This window comes from Neovison vison, chromosome 1, assembly GCF_020171115.1.
Source record: "Neovison vison isolate M4711 chromosome 1, ASM_NN_V1, whole genome shotgun sequence".
NCBI classification, from domain to species: domain Eukaryota; kingdom Metazoa; phylum Chordata; class Mammalia; order Carnivora; family Mustelidae; genus Neogale; species Neogale vison.
This window is the reverse complement of record NC_058091.1, coordinates 229934447-229954493: the sequence shown is the minus strand read 5'-3', so window position 1 is coordinate 229954493 and position 20047 is coordinate 229934447. Positions and strand designations below refer to the sequence as shown.

Here is a 20047-nt window from a genome sequence, read left to right as displayed (position 1 = left end):
TCTGCTCGTGGCTCATATAAGCTTATATACCATTTAAACATTTTCATTACCGTGTTAACCTTTTGTATCTGGCCATTCTTTTAACCTTTTGTTAAATAGATCTCTGTGGTTTGGGGTAGTATAAATAGAATATTTCTATAATATTTGAGAATTTTTCTTGGAAGTATTTTAGCAAGTTGGTAGGATGTTAAAGGATTGTGTCATAGAAAATATTTGAGGGGCGCCTGGGTGGCTCAGTTGTTAAGGGTCTGCCTTGGGCTTGGGTCATGATGCAGGGTCCTGGGATGGAGGACCTGCTTACCAGGAAGCCTGCTTCTCCCTCTCCTACTCCCCCTGCTTGTGTTCCCTCTCTCGCTGTGTCTCTCTGTGTCAAATAAATAAAATCTTTAAAATAAAAATAAAGAATTTGGAAAAGGGAAGATTAACAATGGCATTATTTTGTTTTTTAAAAATTTCACTTTTGAGATTATGCAGTTGTAAATATAAAACATTTGTTACTAATAAACTCAGACATGATGATGCACAGAAAATTTGATTCTTTCACTGACTGATAGTCTTAAGCTTTGTATTGAATACTGTTGGGGCGCCTGGGTGGCTTAGTAGTTAGGTATCTGCCTCTTGCTTGGGTCTTGATCTGGGTCCTGGGATCAAGCCTCACATTGGGCTTCTTTCTCGGCGGGAGCCTGCTTCCCCCTCTCCCTCTGCCAGCTGCTCCCCGTGGTTGTACTTTCTCTCTCAAATAAATAAAATCTTAAAAAAAAAAAAATGAGTATAGTTGTTCAGTTGGCTTCTGCCTTACTTTAAAAAAAAAAAAGCAAAAAACCAAAAAACTTCTATGAAGTTGCTGTTTAAGATTGGGCTGGAAATTTGAAACTTACTGATGTAGTTGATAGAAGTTCCCAAAAAGTTAAATTTAGAATGCAGAAAAGCTCTAGTGCCTAAAATATTTGATACCCATTGTGATGATTATAATTAAAAAACAATGAACCTTTTCATTATGGAAATTTTCAGACATATATGTAACTAGAGAAAAGTGTATTTACATATCTCCTTGTACTATCTATCATTTATAACATGTGCAGCCTTTTTTCAGTTATCCCCATTTAGCATTATCTGGTTTTTAAAACAGATTCCAGATATATCAGTGTAATTTAATTGTAAAGGCTTCAGTCTTTTATTTACTACCATCACACTCCCATTGTCACATCTAAAATCAGTAATAATTTCTTAATGTCATTAAGTGTTCTGTTCATGTTTAAATTTTTGATTGTTTCCTAATTTTCATTTTCTAAAGGATGGTTGATTGGAGTAAGGATCTCTGTAAGGCCCACGTGTGTTTGATCTGCGTATTGAAAGCCATTTATTTGTTGAGGGGGAAAAAAACGATCATTTCATCTGTCAAGTATCCTCTGATATATATGGATTTGCTGGATTACTTCCCTCAGATTTCCTTTAATTTGTTTCTCTGTGTTGAACTTTGTGAAAGATCAGATTTCAGGTTCCATCTGGGGTGGGGGTGAGGATACATTATAGATGGTGTAATGTGCATCCTAATTTGTCACATCTGGAGACAACTTGATGTCTCTATTTGTGATGAAACCATTGTAATTAAAAAAAAATAAGGCTTACTGAGACTATTTGTAGTGAAATTAACCAATATTAAGTATGCACTTTGACTTTTAAAGGTTTTATTTATGTATTTGACAGAGAGAGCACCAGTAGGCAGAGAGACAGGCAGATGGCGGGGGAAGAAGGCTCCCTGCTGAGCAGAGAGCCTGACACCTGACACAGGGCTCAGTCCCAGGACCCTGAGATCATGACCTGAGCCAAAGGCAGAGGCTTAACCCATTGAGCCACCCAGGTGCCCCAGCAATTTGATTTTTGACAGATGTGTACATTTTGATAACCACAGTCAAGATAAAACCCCATTACCTCAAGAATAACCTTCCCTTTGCATTCATACCCCTAGCCCACAGGCCCTCTCCCCTCCTTGTGCACTCCAGTGATTTAGTTTTTGTTCTGTTTTTGCCTATTTTAGAATTTCATTATAATTGGAATCTCAGAGTAGTAAAATCATTGTCATTTAGAAGAGATAGAGCATGAGAAGATAATTTTGGCAAGGAGCTCCAGGTCTAATTTCTTTACATTTTTATATGACAGGGACTTGCCATGAGGTGTTGAAGCCTTGTTTCACTGAGTTGGAGAGACTGGACCTAAATGGCGCAGCATGACTTTGCTCCAGCCTGGCTTAATTTTCCTACTCCACCATCATCAACAAAGGTACTCTTTCTTGTATTTTTGTCTTTGTGTCTGCTTCTCATTTGTTCTTGTATACAAATGTAGTTGAAACAAGAAGCCTTAATATTTTTGTGGAGAAAATTTTCTTGTATTATCATCTAAGTTATTTAAGTTATTATAAAAGTGACTTTTTCCATCACCATACTGTACCATTTATTTCAGTTGTCTTCTGTACTGAGTTCCACACATTTTAATGCAAAACCAAGGCAAACCTGTTAGATACATTGCATCTTAACTTTATACCATTCTTAGATAACTTGGTTTACTTCCTGTTCTGTAGGTAATACATGAAAAGAAAATTCCAAGGGTTTTTGAGGTCTTTGCTTCTACCCAGAAGATTTCTTTTTCAGACAAATAAGATGTTGAATGGCACATCACTAAAATTTCAAGAGTGATGAAAACTTTGCAACATTGTTATAAATCAGTCCTCAGTAATCTAAAAAATGTTCATTTTACTTGAAAATCAAAGCAGTCGTTTGTGTAAGACTTGTTAAGCATTGCAGTTATCTTCCACTTAAAGACTTGCTAAGACAGAGAGACTTTGAACTGGTTAGACTCAGTGTAACTGGCTTAATAGCCAGTTTTTTTTTCCATAGCGCAGAGGAATCAAGGGAGAATCTTGATTATGTTTGCCTGTTTTGTTTTTTTTTTTTAATAGACTTTATTTATTTATTTCTCAGAGAGAGAGCGAGAGCACGAGTGAGCGTGCGTAAGCAGGCAGGGTGGCAGGCAGAGGTGGAGAGAGAAGCAGGCTCTCCACTGAGCAAGGAGCCGGGTGCGGGACTTGATCCCAGGGCTCTCTGATCATGACCTGAGCCGAAGGCAGCAGTTTAATTGACTGAGCCACCCAGGTGTCCTAATCTGTTTACCTGTTAATCATGCTTTACCATGCTAAAGAGTTCATTTAGGATCTTTTGGGGGTATAGGCAGTTCTTAAGAAAAGGCTTGTTAAAAGCAGCTCTTTTTTTTTTTTTTTTAAAGATTTTATTATTTGACAGAGATTACAAGTAGGCAGAGAGGCAGAGAGAGAGAGGAGGAAGCAGGCTCCCTGCTGAGCAGAGAGCCTGATGCGGGACTCGATCCCAGGACCCTGAGATCATGACCCATTGAGCCACCCAGGCACCCTTAAAAGCAATTCTTAAGGGAACAATTTTTATAATTTGGAAAGTCCTTCCCCAGTAAGGACTTGTCAGATCATAATAAATTGGCCCAAGTTTTGGCCCATAATTTTGTACAGATGGATTCTCTGGAAGGTTAATTGACTTGTCTGTTTTTCATAGAATTACTGTGAGCCTAAACTAGAATCCAGGATGCATTTCTTATTCTGTACTCTTTACATAGAACTCATTTTGGAATGCTGTCAAATGATTAAATATCTCATTTTATAGCCTGTGCAGTGGGATTTGCAATTGTTCGAAAATGGTGACTTAAATTGATTAAACTGAGATCACTTCTTAGTTAGAGTTTCTCTGGTTGCTCCTTTCCCCCTGAGGTGTAGGTCTTTGCAATTTACTTCCCCTTCCTGATTTCCTTGTAAACCAAGCTGCTCTAATCCAGCCCTCTAGCAGGCTTTTTTTTTTTTCAGGCCTACTTAAGAGCCTGACTTAAATGAGTTTCCTGCTACCCGCCTCTCTCTTTTTTTCTGTCTACTTTATTTGAAATAGGTATAAGACTTGTTTTCATTTTCAAGTGGATTGATAAAAAATTAGCAATGCATGGAAAGTTGGTTACAAAACTTAAGATTGAGAATATTTTTTGTCTTTGTTCAGATGTTAATCTGAGGTTGATTAAGATGTACTGTTGATTTAAGATTAACTGTTTATGTGATGAAATCCTTATTTCCAGAATGTGACCCTTGATCTGGATGTAGGTCTTCATGAATGATGATTTTGAGAATTGGTATTGCCACCTCTAAATCTATTCTGATCTGTTCTAAATTACCTACAGGAAATGGTATTTATTTGAACTCTTAATTAACAGTACTTGAAATTCTTTCTTTAGACCTTACCCAATGTAATTTTGATAAATACAGACTTTTTAGTAATAACTTCTTACACCTTCCTTTTTTTTTTTTTAAAGATTTTATTTATTTATTTGACAGAGAGAAATCACAAATAAACGCAGAGGCAGGCAGAGAGAGAGGGAAGCAGGCTCCCCGCTGAGCAGAGAGCCCGATGTGGGACTCGATCCCAGGACCCCGAGATCATGACCTGAGCTGAAGGCAGCGGCCCAACCCACTGAGCCACCCAGGCGCCCCCGCCCCCTTTTTTTAAAAAATTAATTTATTTGACAGAGAAATCACAAGTAGGCAGAAGTAGGCAGAGAGGCAGGCAGATAGAGAGGGAGAAGCAGGTTCCCTGCTGAGCAGGAGCCCGATGTGGGGCTCGATCCCAGGACCCTGGGATCATGACCTGAGCTGAAGGCAGAGGCTTAATCTACTGAGCCACCCAGGTGCCCCTTATACCTTCCTTCTTAACCTTTCATGTCTCCAAATTACTATTCATAGATTCTCATTCATGATTAACCTTTTGTTTTCTTTCAGGGCCCTTTTAATCTTACCTGAATAAATGGAACAGACATTAATTTACCGTGGGGTTCTCTATTTCAGTGTAATGGAAGTCTTTATTTATTGTTCGAAGATATGAGGACTTGAAATAAAAAGTAAAAATACTTTTAGAAGTGCACTTTAGTAGTTTTCTGAGGTGTGTAGAATTTTAGCCCCATCATGTGGTGAAATTTTAAACTGCATGTGGTTGATTATATGCGGCCTATAGCATTGACATTTGAGCTATTACCTAATAAAAAGTAAATTTTAGGGGCGCTTGGGTGGCTTAGTGGGTTAAGCTTCTGCCTTCAGCTCAGGTAATGATCTCAGGGTCCTGGGATCGAGCCCTACATTGGACTCTCTGTTCAGCAGGGAACCTGTTTCTCCCTCTCTTTTTGCCTGCCTCCCTGCCTACATGTAATCTCAGTCAAATAAATACAATCTTTTTTTTAAAAAAGTAAACTTTACATAATATTTTGTATACACATAGGTATCTGATATTTTCTTGTGTGGTCTTCTATTTAAATCTAGTAGAAGGGCTCCTAGGTGGCTCAGTGGGTAAAGCCTTTGGCTCAGGTCATGATCTCAAGAGTCTTGGGGCTGAGCCCTGATGGGCTCTCTGCTCAGCAGGGAGCCTGCTTCCCCCTCTATCTGCCTACTTGTGATGTCTCTCTCTCTCTCTTAAATAAAGAAATAAAATATTTATTTTTAAAAATAAAATCTTAAAAAAATAAGTCTATTAGAAAATGTAAATTGCTACTGATACTATCATCCTATGATAGATTGTCAGTTGCATTTTGGGTAATAACATTTTTATTATTGAAGCAATACTGAACTGAAATGGTTGTAGGTACTGGAAAAGTTTCATTTTAGATGTTTCTCCTTCTGGCCATCTTACCCTCGGAACGGTGATAAATCGATTCTTGTAATCGGGTTGAGGTATCATGTTGAGGTATCCTTTTATAGTATTGTTAGAAGAAGGAAGATTCCTGGGACACCTGCAGCTTATTTGGAAAAGCTTGTAACTCTTGGTCTTGGGGTGGTGAACTCAAGCACCAACCACGACGGTTGTGTGGAGCCTACTTAGGAAAAAAAAAAAAAAAGGGAGGGAGGAGGTGATTGATTCCAGGGGCATGATACTAAAAGAGCAAATATGTGTGTGGTACGACATAGAAGATACAGAAATTTTTATTCTTTTTAAGTACAAAGGAATACAGACTTGTTATGATGACATTCCACTACAGTAAATTCATACTCCTATTCAATATTCTGTAATTACTTCTATGGCTAGAGTGTAGCATTAGTGCATTATGGATTCTTTCAAGGTAACATACAAAAAATAGTAATTAATATTTTCCCAAATTTAAAAAAAATGTTTAAACAGTGTTGGCTTGCTTTGAAAAAGTATATTTTAAGTCCAGGCTAAGAGAAGATCTGAAAATTCAGTCAGCACTGGTAGTGGAGTTCATTGAAATTTCTTGTTTACTACACATAGAATTTTTGTTAACTAGAGATTCATAATGTGGGCATCCAAGAAAAAATGCTAAATTATTTTTAAAGGAATCCAGAAAAAGATTTTAAGTATGTAAAGGGATAAAGACGATAAAGGAATAGAGAGAGGGTCTCTTTCTTGCTCATGGTAATAATCTGTTTTTTGAGTCATCATGTACCAGTGATTGTTTAAAACAGTTCATGTGAATGCTAACAAAAAACACAAGAGGTAAATTCTTGTTTTCTGTCTCCCATATACAAAGGTGGGAACTGAGGTTAAGAGAGGTAAGTAATGTGCTCCAAAGTGCTGGAGCTAGGATAGGAATCCATGTGTGCCTGACATTAATGTTTATCAATTTAATAATTTTTTTTTCTTAACTGTTAGGTAGTAGATTGATTTTCAGAAGTGAATATTAGGATGCTTTTATGCATGCAACAGAATGTATTTTTATCCTGGTTTGGATAAATGAAAATTTTTTTCACTTTAGAGATGGCATCTCCAGTATCTATCATCACTGCATACAGATCTAACTTTTCAGCATGTGTAATCTTTTATTGAGTGGATCTACATGGATTATTTAGTTTACCAGTTAATGGACTAAGCTGCAGGATTGTCCATGCATCTCTTGAATACTTTTGTAGGATAAATTCTTAGAATCAGTGGATCAGAGGATTTGTACATTTTGGTAGGTAATGTCTAATAGCTCTCAGAAAGGTTGTATTGGGGTGCCTGGGTAGTTTAGGCGGTTAAGTGTCCTACTCTAGATTTCAGTTCAGGTCTTGATCTTCAGGTCCTGAGTTCATGCTCTAGGTTGGGCTCCTACTTTAAAAAAAAAAAAAAAAAAGTTATACATATTTATAATCCCATCAGAATTTTAGGAGGGGGCTCATGTTCTCAGTTTTGGCAGTACTGGATGTTTTCACATTTTTTCTTCTATGCAGTTAGATGACAAATGGTACTTAATTATTTTGCATTTTTAAATAATGGTTGAGTATATTTTGGTGTTAGGTTTCTTAAGAACTGCTTGTCATGTAATCTGTTTCTTTGTGATTTCGTAATAGCTCTTTTCACATTGGGACATTTGTTTGCTGTATATATTGCATATTTGCTTTGGTAATTTGTAATTTGCTTATTGTTTTGGTAAATTTTTTTAAAGTTTTTGATTTCTACTCCAGTATAGTTAATATACATTGTTAAATTAGTTTCAGGTGTACAATGTAGTGATTCAGCAGTTCTCAACATGTTTTAATGATTCTTTACAAAACCTTGTTGAAAGTTTTAATGAAACCTACAAAGAAAGATAGATTATAATTAAGTGAATGTTTATTAAACATCAAGATAGTCCTATCTTAACATTCTTCTGTATTAGCGTTTATTTCTTCTGGAGGTAAAGCATTATGTATATATTGAAGTCTAGTGTCTTATTTCTTCGCAGTCCTTTCTCTTCATTTTTCCCCGGAGGTATTCTCAGGGTATGTGTTCTTATAACTACATTTGTGAATGTTAAATAGTAATGTTACGTATGTTTTATCTTTTACATTCATTGTGTCTTTGAGATTTTCTTGCCCCATGTTGATACCCACAAATGTAAGCTCTGTAACCATCTTAAAACTCTGTGTGGTAAAAACAAAAACAAAAACCCTCTATGTGGTATCCTGTTTTGTTCATCTGTACTACATTTTATTTGTTCATTTAAGTTTAGATTGTTTATAATATTAAAGTTTTGGCTACTATAGAGAAATTTTGCATTGAATATTCTTATGATATATCTCCCTGTACACATGGGTAATAATTTTTTAGGCCACTGCTCCTCACACTTTAATGGATAAGAAAATAATCTGGGAATTTTGTTAAAGTGCATATTCTTATTTCATTAGTTCTTGGAGGGGGCCCAAGTTATAACAGTCTTCAAAGTGATGTTGATTTTGCTTGTTTGTAGACAACAGTTTTCAGCAGAAGTCCCCAATGTAGATGGAGAAAAAAAAAATTGCTGGGACTTCATTAGATATTGCCAAATTCTTCATCTGCATGGTGTACTGACTTATACTCCTGAATGCTCTATATAACTATTCTCTTTAAATGCTTGCCAAAACTTTGTTAAATTATCACAGTCAACTTTTTTGCCAATCTTTGTCATAAAGTGTGTTTTCACTCTTTCTTGAATATCAAATTACATTTCTGTGAAACGCCACTTTGTATTCTTTTTTACTTCTTTTGGATTCCTTTTCTTTTCACATCAGGACAATATACCTCTCTATATATGTATATATGTATTACATATATGTATGCACATACATCATTTTTAACATCTTTAAAGTTACAGTGTTTTTGGTCTTGCATATATATTCATTGGGTGTATTCAAGTGTTTTGTAGTACTTGTTGGCTGTTTTAAATGATACTTACTGGGGCGCCTGGGTGGCTCAGTGGGTTAAAGCCTCTGCCTTTGGCTCAGGTCATGATCCCAGGGTCCTGGGATCGAGCCCCACATCGAGCTCTCTGCTCAGCAGAGAGCCTGCTTCCCCCTCTCTGCCTGCTTCTCTGCCTATTTGTGATCTCTCTCTGTCAAATAAATAAATAAAATATTTAAAAAAATAAAAAAAAATGATACTTACTTACTTAATTTATTTTTTATTAAGTAAACTCTATATCCAGCATGGGTCTTAAGCTCCAACCAATGAGCCAGCCGAGTGCCTCTAAGTGATAGCTTTATTACGGGGGTGTGTGGCTGGCTCAGTTGGTAGAGCATGGGACTCTTAATCTTAGGATTGTGAGTTCAAGCCCCAGATGGGGCATAGTGTTTACTTAAAATAATAATAAAAAGCTTTATTATTAAGTCTTTGTTACAGATCTACCTTTTTAGCCTTATTTCTTCGTTTTCTTATTCTTACATTATTGTGTATATGTCAATCTCTGAAGGGTCTGGGTTTTATCTTACTAGCAAGCCAACATAGATGCTGGCAGGAGACACGAGACTCCTGGATCAAGGGCCAAGAACTTCATTACTTAATAGCATGACAAGCAGAATAAGCATGATGTTGGTTTTTCATGCCCCCCCCAACCTTTGGTAGTTGACATGGAAGGGTCCAGGTGGATGCCACACTTGGTGCTGCATGGGGAAATCTACTGCATTTGTAATAAGCCTGCTTTTTGTCCCAGAGAAGGATATTACCTATAATCCCTCAAACGTTGCTCACTGCAGACATAAACTTGAGAAATGGGCCATACAAAGAGCAGTGGAGGCCTTACATTCTTGGCATACAAGAAGACTGGAAAAAAATGCTCAGGGCCCCTGATGGTTTGCCTGTCCCAACAATGAACCCATCAGCCCTACATGTTCTTGGCCAAACTTGGATTTTCATATAATTATACCACTCTGTCAGCCACTTTGATTATTCTGACCAAGGCTAAAACCAACCATTTAATTGTTTGTTTGATTATTCTAACCAAGGCTAAAATCAAATGCAATTAATTGTTTCATATAGCATTTAATTAAGACTTCTGTTAACATCCCAAATAGCAGGGTAAGGCCAGGATCTAGCTGGTGGTGAGCAGATCCTAGAGGGGACAGGTAGGTGTTTCTTTGTTTTGTTTTTTTTTTTTTCTTCCAGCCAGCCAGTGTGTGGTCTAAGGCTTCTCTGTGACCAATTGAAATCCACTCAAGAGAGTTTAAACTGACCTGATTTTTGGTATCATTAACCTACAATTATAAGGACAATAGATGGGCCCCAAACCAGCTCTTAACCTCCTAGAAGCTAGCCTGTGGCTTATTTTCCCCACACATAAAAACATTGCACCTGAAGGGGCACAGCTCATATTAGTTAGGGATTTGTTGATTTGGATTACATTTTGATATTATTTACATATTATTTGATTATTTGATTACATGATTTGGATTACTGTTACATTAGTTTGGTCAAGAATCATGGATTCAAGAATTTAGCCATTACTTGCAGCATCATTTGCCATATATAGCATAAGTAGACCAGTCAGGTGTTAGGAGAATCATGAGTTTTTATCATTCAGAATGCACTCAGGTTGTGCTGGTTTGTTTGGTTTTGCTTTTTTAAAGATTTTATTTATTTATTTAACAGAGAGTACAAGCAAGGGGAGTGGCAGGCAGAGGGTGAGGGAGAGGCAGGCTCCCTATTGAACAGAGAGCCTGTTGCAGGGCTCAGTCTCAGGACCCTGGGATCATGACCTGAGCTGAAGGCAGATGCTTCACTGACTAAGCTACCCAGTTGCCCCCAGGTTGTGCTGGTTTAGGTGTTTTTACACATTCACATTCAGGAGCTGCTCTTGACATCAAGCACAGGAGAATAGTTAGGGACTGTTTATGGTCACATGAATTTTTCTGATTTCAGAGTATATGAGGATGGCACATTTAGCAGTGGATCTGTGTTTTCTCCACCTTCTGTATGATTCAGGCAATGGTGCTGGTTCTAGGAGATAGAGCATTAATTGTTCTCTTTACTTCCTGTACTTTCTGGAGTCAAAGATGTTCCCTCTACGCTAGAGTTTTTTTTTTTTTTTTTTCTATACCCATGAATTTGGTGTATTTTATTTGGATAGCTGACTTCACATAAAGAAAAATTCCGTACTCACACCCAGATTTTTTATCTGGAAGAGTTGGATCCAAGTGGAATAAGGACATTTTTACATAACTGCAGGGACCAATTATAATACTCACCCTAGTCCACATTGGACACTGTACTGAGTACTTGGTGAGAAGGGTACTGAAGCAAATGGTCACTATTTTCCTATATAGGACCATGTCCCACCAAAAAGCGAATCCAGGTGCCCAAACCAGATTGAATTCATTAGGTTTCTTTTTGACCAAACCATCACTTTGAGAGGTAGCTTGGCCTGCAGTTTCTCTTAGGGGGAAGAAACATCATGTCAAGAGATAATCAAGGCAAAATTCTGGTATTTCAAAAATAGGTCTGTATAATTCATAACTTCACTTTTTAAAAAATTTTTTTAATCCTAACCACTACCTAAGAAATGGCTAAGAAGAGATGATCTCTTTGGGTATGCTGCATTCGTTGACCAGAGTGTCTCATTAAAATGTGTGAAGAGGGATGCCTGGGTAGCTCAGTCATTAAGCGCCTGCCTTCAGCTCAGGTCATGATCCCAGGGTCCTGGGACCAAGCCCCGTATTCCTGCACCCTGCTCAGCAGGAAGCCTGCTTCTCCCTCTCCCACTCCCCCTGCTTGTGTTCCCTCTCTTGCTGTGTCTCTGTCAAATAAATAAAATATTTTTTAAAAATAAAGTGAAGAGTTAAGGAATGTAGAGTTACAGATTGTTCCGAATTGAGTGTTGAGACAATTCCTGCTGTTCGGATAGTAGGAGGTGTAGAATGTTGAATAGTAGTACTTGAATATTGACCCATTACAGGTTGACCTTCATGATAAAATATGTACTATTAGTGGAATATTGATGGTCCCAAAAAATGATATGGATTAATTTCAAGGATCAGAGTCATGTGACCAGAGTTAGCCAGTCAGCTTGCAATAGCAACACTGTAATCTGAAAAAATTTCAACAGTGATGAAACACTATTGATAGCTTCAAGAAGTGATCAGAGGTTTGATGTGTATTGTGTAATGTGGGCTCCTTCACAAATGGACCAACTTTTGGCAGGCTCACTGGTTAGCATGCAGGGAAGGCTTATACATCAGGAAGAATAAGTGGTCTATTTTGTGATTGGTCTACATGTCTGGTGTGATGATTGATTTAGGTAGCATGCTATGGACTTAAGCAATATTCTAATTTTAGTTGTTCTTTATGCCAGCATATCTTAACTGTAAACATCTGAGTGATTCAGATTCTCTCTGCAGCAGCAGCAGCTTCGAAGTTCATAATCCCAAAGAATTACTTTTGTTATGCTAGTCTCTAGTTTTCAGGTGATCTACGAGATGACTTAGGACATTGGCAAGAGTCCAAGAGGCAGAAAAAACATAAAGCGTCTGGTGGTTAAGACTTAACTTAAGGCCAGTGTTGTGTTTTTCTTTTAGCCCATTATGACACTGATCCACTTGGTCTTCCAGAGTTGTTGAGGCCGGATGGCTGCTGCCACCCAGTGGACACTGTTCTCTTTCCTCTTTTAATGCAGTTGAATCGGCAGTGAACCAGACCTAGGCATTTAGGGGACTATGATTTGAGAGCATTATTGAACCAGGAGCTTGTTATACTGTCAGGGAGGGGAATAAGGTTTACCCCCAAAAAGGCAGCTGCCACTTCATACAAAACAGATGTTCCAGTGGCCAGATCAGCTGCATGCTCAAATACTTTCCATTTGATCAAGAGATCTAATGGTCCCCCTTTTCTGTTCTTAGTTTGAGTTCACTTTCATTTAAGAGCTCAGTAGGGCAGGAACCATATACCTTTTAAAAAAGGGGTGTACGTGGCAGGCACATGGCACTGCTGTACTGGGAAATAGCCTCTCTGAATATTCCACTACTCATCAAATTTTCCAACTATATCTCTGATCCCACCCCCCCTTCTTCCTTCTGGGGGCCTATAGTGTTTTTGCTAGACTACCTGGAAGGGGACAGGAATCACCCATCATCCTGTGGTATTTCCTGAATGGAAGAATTTTGAGCATTTTCAGTATAAGTATGTAACAGTACAAGGTTAAAACACAAAAACAATAGTACATTGAATTGCCCTAAAAGCCTCACCTGCAGGATCACTTAAATTTGTCTTTCCGATTGCTGAATTTTCTTTAAAAATTGGGGCATCTTTTCTTACAGTAAGAAGCACAGACTGAGAAGTTTTGTACAAGCACTTCAGGGTTAAAATCCAAGCTTTTGGGAGATTACATGATTTCTTCATCTGTGAATGTGGGAAAGTACAGGGTGGAGAAGATAACTCCTTTGGGGACTGCATGCATGGTTTGTAGGCATATTGTTTCTCTTCTGATTCTTCAACCCATGGTTGATGTTGTTTCTTCTGTGTACCTTCTGTCTTCAGCACAGAAGGGCCTTTCCTGCCCTCATGTACCATGCTGACATTTTTTTCCCCATATTCCTCAATATTTTCAGGCACCACATGCTTAGTACTGTCTCATTCCTCATGGGAGTGGGTAGATGATGACTTGAGCATGTGTTTCTCACAGAGTTATAAAAGTTTGTCCCTTTCCTTAAATATCAGCATACTTGACATTCTCGTCAAAGCTGCTAAGGTTGATACAGTGGGGAGGGGAGGGACCAGGGAGTATAAAGGGCACAGAACACTTCCACTCTAGAAGCTAGGTTCTGCATTTGTTTTGTTTCCAGGTAGACCGTAGCCTTAACAAATTTTCTTCTGATGACTTTTTAATCTTTCTAAAACTCTGTAGCCTCATTGCTGTCCTCTGTTTAATCTTTGGAGTTGTATTGGCTTAGCAGCCACAGCCATGTTGCCTTTCAGATGGGACCCCATTGTCATAATAAAAAATCCCAGTGTTTTACTTGGGAGAATTACCAAACCAAAAGCACTTTTGGATACCTTGTTTCAGTTCTACTCTTTGCCAGTTGAGTAGACCCTTACTTTGAGGGACCCTTACTTTCATTCATGACTTGGATGACAGCAGTTGCTGTCAGAATCTTGAGAGTCTTTGCTTATGCCCTAACGCAGCCTGGAGACCCTTGTATTTATTTTTTCCAGAAAATTAAGCTCTGTTAGCATTACATCCTCACCACCCAGACTGTTAGGGGTCTGTGAATGGTTTGCATCTTACCCCTACTTGAAGGCCTACCATAGTAACCTGTTACTGTTCATGGATACTGGGTGAAGATAGGAAATAATCAAGGGGACTTTATTTTTCATGGCACAAAAAACAGCATGAGGATGAGGTTGGGGGCAGTACGGGAGCAGCATCAAGTCCCACAATATCAGTGTGGAGGAGCCCGATGGATGACATGGTAATGTGCAGTGGGTGTACATTGCAAAGGAGAGACTCTGCTCATTGTCCTGGAGGTGGTTGTAAATAAGTCCAGCCCAGAGTCAGGGCACTTTAAGAAAAGGTTCGAAGTTTTGCTTATGAGCTTATCAGATTAATGGGTTAATACTGAGAAAGAACAGTAACCTTTATAAAAAGTTGTTACAAAAACTTTATGGTTTTTATAGATTGCTGATTTTTAAAAATAGTTTTTTATTTACTTATTTTATTAAAAGCTTTTATTTAGGGGCACCTGGGTGGCTCAGTCTGTTAATGTGTCTGCCTTCGCTCGGATCGTGATTCCAGGGTCTGGAATTGAGCCCCGTGTGGTTGGGCTGCTTGCCCATCAAGGAGCCTGCTTCTCCCTCTCCCTTTGCCTCTTGCTCCCCTAGCTGATGTGTGCGTGCATGCTTGCTTGCGATCTCTCTCTCTCTGACAAATACATAAAATCTTAAAAAGAAAAAAAAAAAGATTATTTGAGTGAGTGAGCATGAGCAAGGGGCACGGGGGAGAGGCAGAGGGAGAAGCAGACAGATAATCCTGCTGAGCAGGGGCCCCACAATATGGGGCTTGATCCCAGGACCCTGAGATCATGACCTGAGCTGAAGGCAGATGCTTAACCAACAAAGCCATCTAGGGGCCCCTAAAAATAGTTTTTATACATTTTTTTTTTAAGATTTTATTCATAAGTAATTTCTCCATCCAGCCTGGGACTCAAACTTAGAACCCTGAGATCAAGAGTTGCATGCTCCGCTGACTGAGCCTGCTAGGTTCCTCCATATAATATTTTGATAATTTTTAAAAAACATTTGTTTTGGGGAAGAGGAGTTTGGAAATAAATCTGAAGAACTTAAATTTTAGCTTCATTTGCCATAACTTTCTGATACTAAAGAAATCCTTGGGCTATTTAAATCAAGTAATATGTGATATGGAGTTTTTACATTTTGTTATGTAAGAGAAGTACACTATGTTTGCCTTGTTTCCCTTAGAGTGGCATTTTATTTTTAAAGTTTTTGGGTAAGTAGATGTCGCTAAGCTCTTTCAGAATGATTTCCATTAGACAAAATAAACCGGCAATGGAATCTATCTTAATAAGTTACCAGTTATCATGTAAATTGAAAGTAACTACAGAATGTTCTTAACCATTTAGAATTTTGGAAATAAATTAAGCCAGGTTCTGTACGTATGTTCACCTGTGGGCTTACTTTGTTTCAGTCGTCAATAAATTTTGAGAAGCATTCTGAAAACTTTTCATGGACAGAAAATCGTTATGATGTGAATCGTCGACGACACAACTCTTCAGATGGCTTTGATTCTGGTATTGGACGTCCTAATGGAGGTAAAATTTGCTAAGAAATAAAAGTTTAAGGATAATTTTCTTCATGTTCTTTTAAGAATGTTGATATTGATTCAATATTTAAGCAAAACCTTCTTTGAATTTATAATACTTTACCATTATTATAAAATAAAGGTAATTTTGGAAGGAAAGAAAAAAATGGATGGCGGATGCATGGAAGAAATGGTACTGAAAACATAAATCATCGAGGGGGATACCATGGTGGAAGTTCCCGTTCTCGTAGCAGTATTTTCCATTCTGGAAAAAGCCAAGGACTACATGAAAACAGCATACCTGACAACGAAACAGGGCGGAAAGAAGACAAGAGAGAACGCAAACAGTTTGAGGCTGAGGATTTTGTAAGTTTCTTGTAGTTTTAATACAAACGAGGTTTCCGCAAGTGCCGTTTTAGTATCAAGGCTTTTTCATGAGATTTTGTCATTATGGTTCATTCTTCATAGAAATCACACCAGACAGGTTCAATTATTTTTTAAGTTTTTATTTACCTATTAAAGGTTTATTTATTCTAGAGTGGGTGGGTGCATGCATGCTTGAGTAGGAGCAGGTGAAGAGCTGAGGGGAGAAAATCTCAAGTGGATTCCCTGTAGACTGTGAGTTTGTTGCGGGGCTGGATCTTATGACCCTGGGATAAATTATCTGAGCTGAAATTTAAGAGTCAGATACTCAATTGACAGAGCCACCCAGCTTGCCTGTCCCCCCTTCCTCCTCCCGCCCCCCCCCCCGTTCAATTATTTTTAATCCTTACTTTTGTGAGGCTCTTTGTTTATATAATTTTCCACTTTCTCCTCCTACTTTCCTGTGTTGTGTCTTATGGCAAGATCTTTAAAAAACTTTCATTTCTAAAACACTTTTAAGCTTTTGGAAAGAGTTTTTTTTCTTTTTTTTAAAGATTTTACTTCACAGACCGAGATCACAAGTAGGCAGAGAGGCAGGCAGAGAGAAGGAGGAAGGGAAGCAGGCTCCCCGCTGAGCAGAGAGCCTGATGGCGGGCTTCGATCCTAGAACCCTGGGATCATGACCTGAGCCGAAGGCAGAGGCTTTAACCCACTGAGCCACCCAGGCACCCTGAAAAGACTATTTTACCAGTATGTTTTGTTTAGACTCTCTCTTTTTAAATAATACTTGATTATTCATACATTGCTCTTAAGCTAATTCTGCGATAACTCTCCTTATCTTTCAAGTAATATATTCCAAAGTTTCTTAATAGTCAGAGAAGGCAAACTAATTGTTGACCTAGGTTCGATATAATTAGAAATGTTAACTCTACTCTTGGGGTGCCTGGGTGGCTCCGTCGATTGAGGTTGAGCGGTTATATCTGTCTTCGGCCTGAGTCCTATTCCCAGGTCCTGGAATCGAGCCCCATGTTGGTGTGCTTGCTTAGCGGGGACTGTGCTTTTTTTCTCTCTCCCTCTTCCTCTGCCCGCGCTCGCTCTCTCTAAAATCTTGAAAACAAAACAAAACAAAAAAACAAATCGCAAGAAATGTTAACTCCACTCTTAAAAACAAGTATGAACTGGATGCCTGGGTGACTTAACAGACTTGTTAAGCCATCTGTCTTTGGTGCAGGTCCATGATCCCAGAGTCCTGGGATCAAGTCCCACTTTGGGTTCCCTGCTTGGTGGGGAGCCTGTTTCTCTGCCCCTCCCCTGGCTAGTGCACGCTCTCTCTCTCTCTCAGATAAATAAAATCTTTTAAAAAAAAAGTGTAAACTATTCAGAAACAATTTTCTTATTTATTCCTTATTCTTAAGTCTCACTGTGTGGGTGGCTATCTAAACACTGTACTTCTCCAGTTGTGTAAAAAATTGATCTAGTATAAAATCTTATTTATCTAGTATTTTTTGTGGTTCATCCCTGGTAATTTATTTTTCTGTATATACACCCATTTTTCATTCTGTATCTATTTGAGTGTCTCTGTGAATCCAGCTGTCAATACATAGAACAAGGTAGCAAAGTGCTTACTTAATCTCACTGAATTTCTATTCTGTTAGATACATTCATGACATAAAAAGAAGTAATAGTATTTTGCAGAGAATTTAGGTAAGAAGTGACTGGGTGGCTACTTGGGAGGTCAGGAGAGGTTTCTCTAGGAAAGTGACATTTAAACTGGGATATACTTGTTAAGGAGTGAGCTTTGTTAAAACTGGAAGGAAGAGGAAGAATTAGTGCAGAGGCCTAACTAAGGTTGGGAGCGAGCTTGTAATGTTTAAGGGATAAAAGTTAGGTCAGTAATGGATAGTGATTATTAAACCAGGTTAGAGAGGTAGCAAGAGGTTTTGATTGATTAGGACTTTGGCAGATAAAGGTAAGGACTTTCAGTTTAATTTCAGATGCAGTAGGAGGAAGCCCTTTTGGAAGAAAATCGTTTGATCTCATTTTAATTTTTTAGAAGACTTTCAGTTACTGGATCTTGAATGGATTACAGGGAGAGCATGGAGACCAGTTAGGAAGTGGTTGATGATGGCTTGACTTGGGTAGCTGTGATTAATGAAAATAATATTTTGGTTATGTTTTGATGGTAGTTTGGGTGGAGGGTACAAGCAAGTAAAAGAATTTGATAGATTGGATTTGGGCAGGGGAGTGGTGAGAGAAAGAGAACAACAAAATAATACTCGGAGGTCCTGTAGTGAAGTAACTTTGGAATTGCTATGCCTTCCCGTTTTGGTGGTTCATTTTTCCCGTAAGATAGAATTTTTATAATATAAACAAACAAGGAGTGGTCACAGTATGCTCTCAGTGTTACGGAGGTTAAATGAATAATGCAGTAAATCACTTCAAAACAGGGTTGTGACACATACAACAAGCATCCAGTGAAACCTTGTTGCTGCCATTACTGTCTCACCCCCACTTCTGAGATGGTGATCCCAGCCCTGAAGATAGATAGACTTACAATGTAATTTCTAATGCTGTATTTTCTAGAAATCACCTATAGCTTCCACCAAAGTCTTTTGATACCTTACTTAGTTGGTATCGAGAAATCATACTGGCATGCATGCATACTCTTTTGGGACTTTACAGTAATGTCAACAGTGTTAATAGTTCACTTTCGTGGGTAAGTAAAACACATTAGGATTCCTTTTATTCAGCATGTTAAGTACCTTTAAGGCAGCCTGGGTTGCTGGGTAATATGGAAAATATCTGACTGGAAATTTAGGATTCTGAAATTAGTTTTAGAGAGCACATTCAGTGCTCAACTCAGTTTTTTAATACCCTGTGAATTACTTGTCGAAATAAAAATTTGTACTTTGAGTGTGTTAACTAGTGCATCCAGCAGTGAAAACCTAGCAACTGTTGGGGAGTAGTATGATTTTTCTTTTCCTTGCTCTTAACCTTAGGCTGAGAGGATAATTTTTCTAGTTGGTGGAAAGACGACATTGTCTTATGTTTGCTCTGTTTTTTTTTGTTTGTTTGTTTGTTTGTTTTAATTCACATATTTTTTTCAGATAGTTGAGGATAAGAATATTTATGTATTTATTTTTAAAAATACTTTATTTGAGAGAGAGGAAGAGAGAGAACAAGCCAGAGGGAAGAGGGAGCAGCAGGGAGCCCAGTGCGGGGCTTGACCTCAGGATCCTGGGAATCATGACCCAAAGAGAAGGTAGCCGTTTAACTGACGAGCCACCCAGGTGCCCCAAGGTTAAGAATTTGTTTGCCCTCTAGAAGTGAGGATAGTAACATTCTGATGGTTAGCAGAATAAGCTGGAAGTAAGGTTTATGAATAGTCTTTTAATAGTTAAGTGTTGATTGTGCATACCAGGTGTGTGTGGTTTTTTTTTTTTTTTTAATTAATTTATGTGAGAGAATGTGCTGAGTGTGTGTCTGAGAGGGGGAGTGACTGGGGTGGGTAGAATCTCAAGCAGACTTCCTTGCTAAGTGCATGCTAGGGCTCTCGTGGGGCTCCATCCTGGGACCCATGAGATCATGACCTAAGTTGAAACTGAGTTGGTTGCTCAACCAGTTGAGCCACCCAGGTGCCCCTAAAAGGTTTAATTTTAAAATATGTGGGCAGAGGGGTGCCTGGGTGGCTCAGTCTGTAAGTGTCTTCAGTGTCCTGCTCAGCAGGAAGCCTGCTTCTCCCTCTCTCACTTCCCCTGCTTGTGTTCTCTCTCTTGGCGGTGTCTCTGTCAAATAAATAAATAAAATCTTTAAAAAAAAAAAAAATGTGGGCATTGTGACTCTTCGTTTTATTCTTTTTATTCTGATTTTTTTCAGCCGTCTTTAAATCCTGAATATGAGAGAGAACCAAATCAGAATAAATCTTTAGCTGCAGGTGTATGGGGTAAGTGATTTTTACTCTATCTTTGAGGGGTATAAAATGTTACTTGTAGGTTCTACTTTTTTCTGTTTTTAAAAATATATAGCCTGGAATTAATTTACTCTTAAATATGTTTTTGAGTGCTCAGCTACATAAAAAGGTAGCACTTAATCTTTTACA

General features: G+C 38.3%; 1 protein-coding gene across 3 annotated transcripts in view; it reads left to right on the top strand.

Annotated features, from left to right (window-relative positions):
• Positions 1 to 20047, top strand: part of GPBP1 (GC-rich promoter binding protein 1) — a 77193-nt gene that overhangs the window by 31591 nt on the left and 25555 nt on the right. For all 3 annotated transcript variants that reach the window (XM_044224442.1, XM_044224435.1, XM_044224451.1), the window contains exons 3-6: positions 2161 to 2280; positions 15472 to 15595; positions 15728 to 15951; positions 19825 to 19891. In XM_044224442.1, the coding sequence (XP_044080377.1) occupies positions 2218 to 2280; positions 15472 to 15595; positions 15728 to 15951; positions 19825 to 19891 (478 nt within the window). In that variant the 5' untranslated portion in view covers positions 2161 to 2217. The remainder of the gene's footprint in view (positions 1 to 2160; positions 2281 to 15471; positions 15596 to 15727; positions 15952 to 19824; positions 19892 to 20047) is intronic.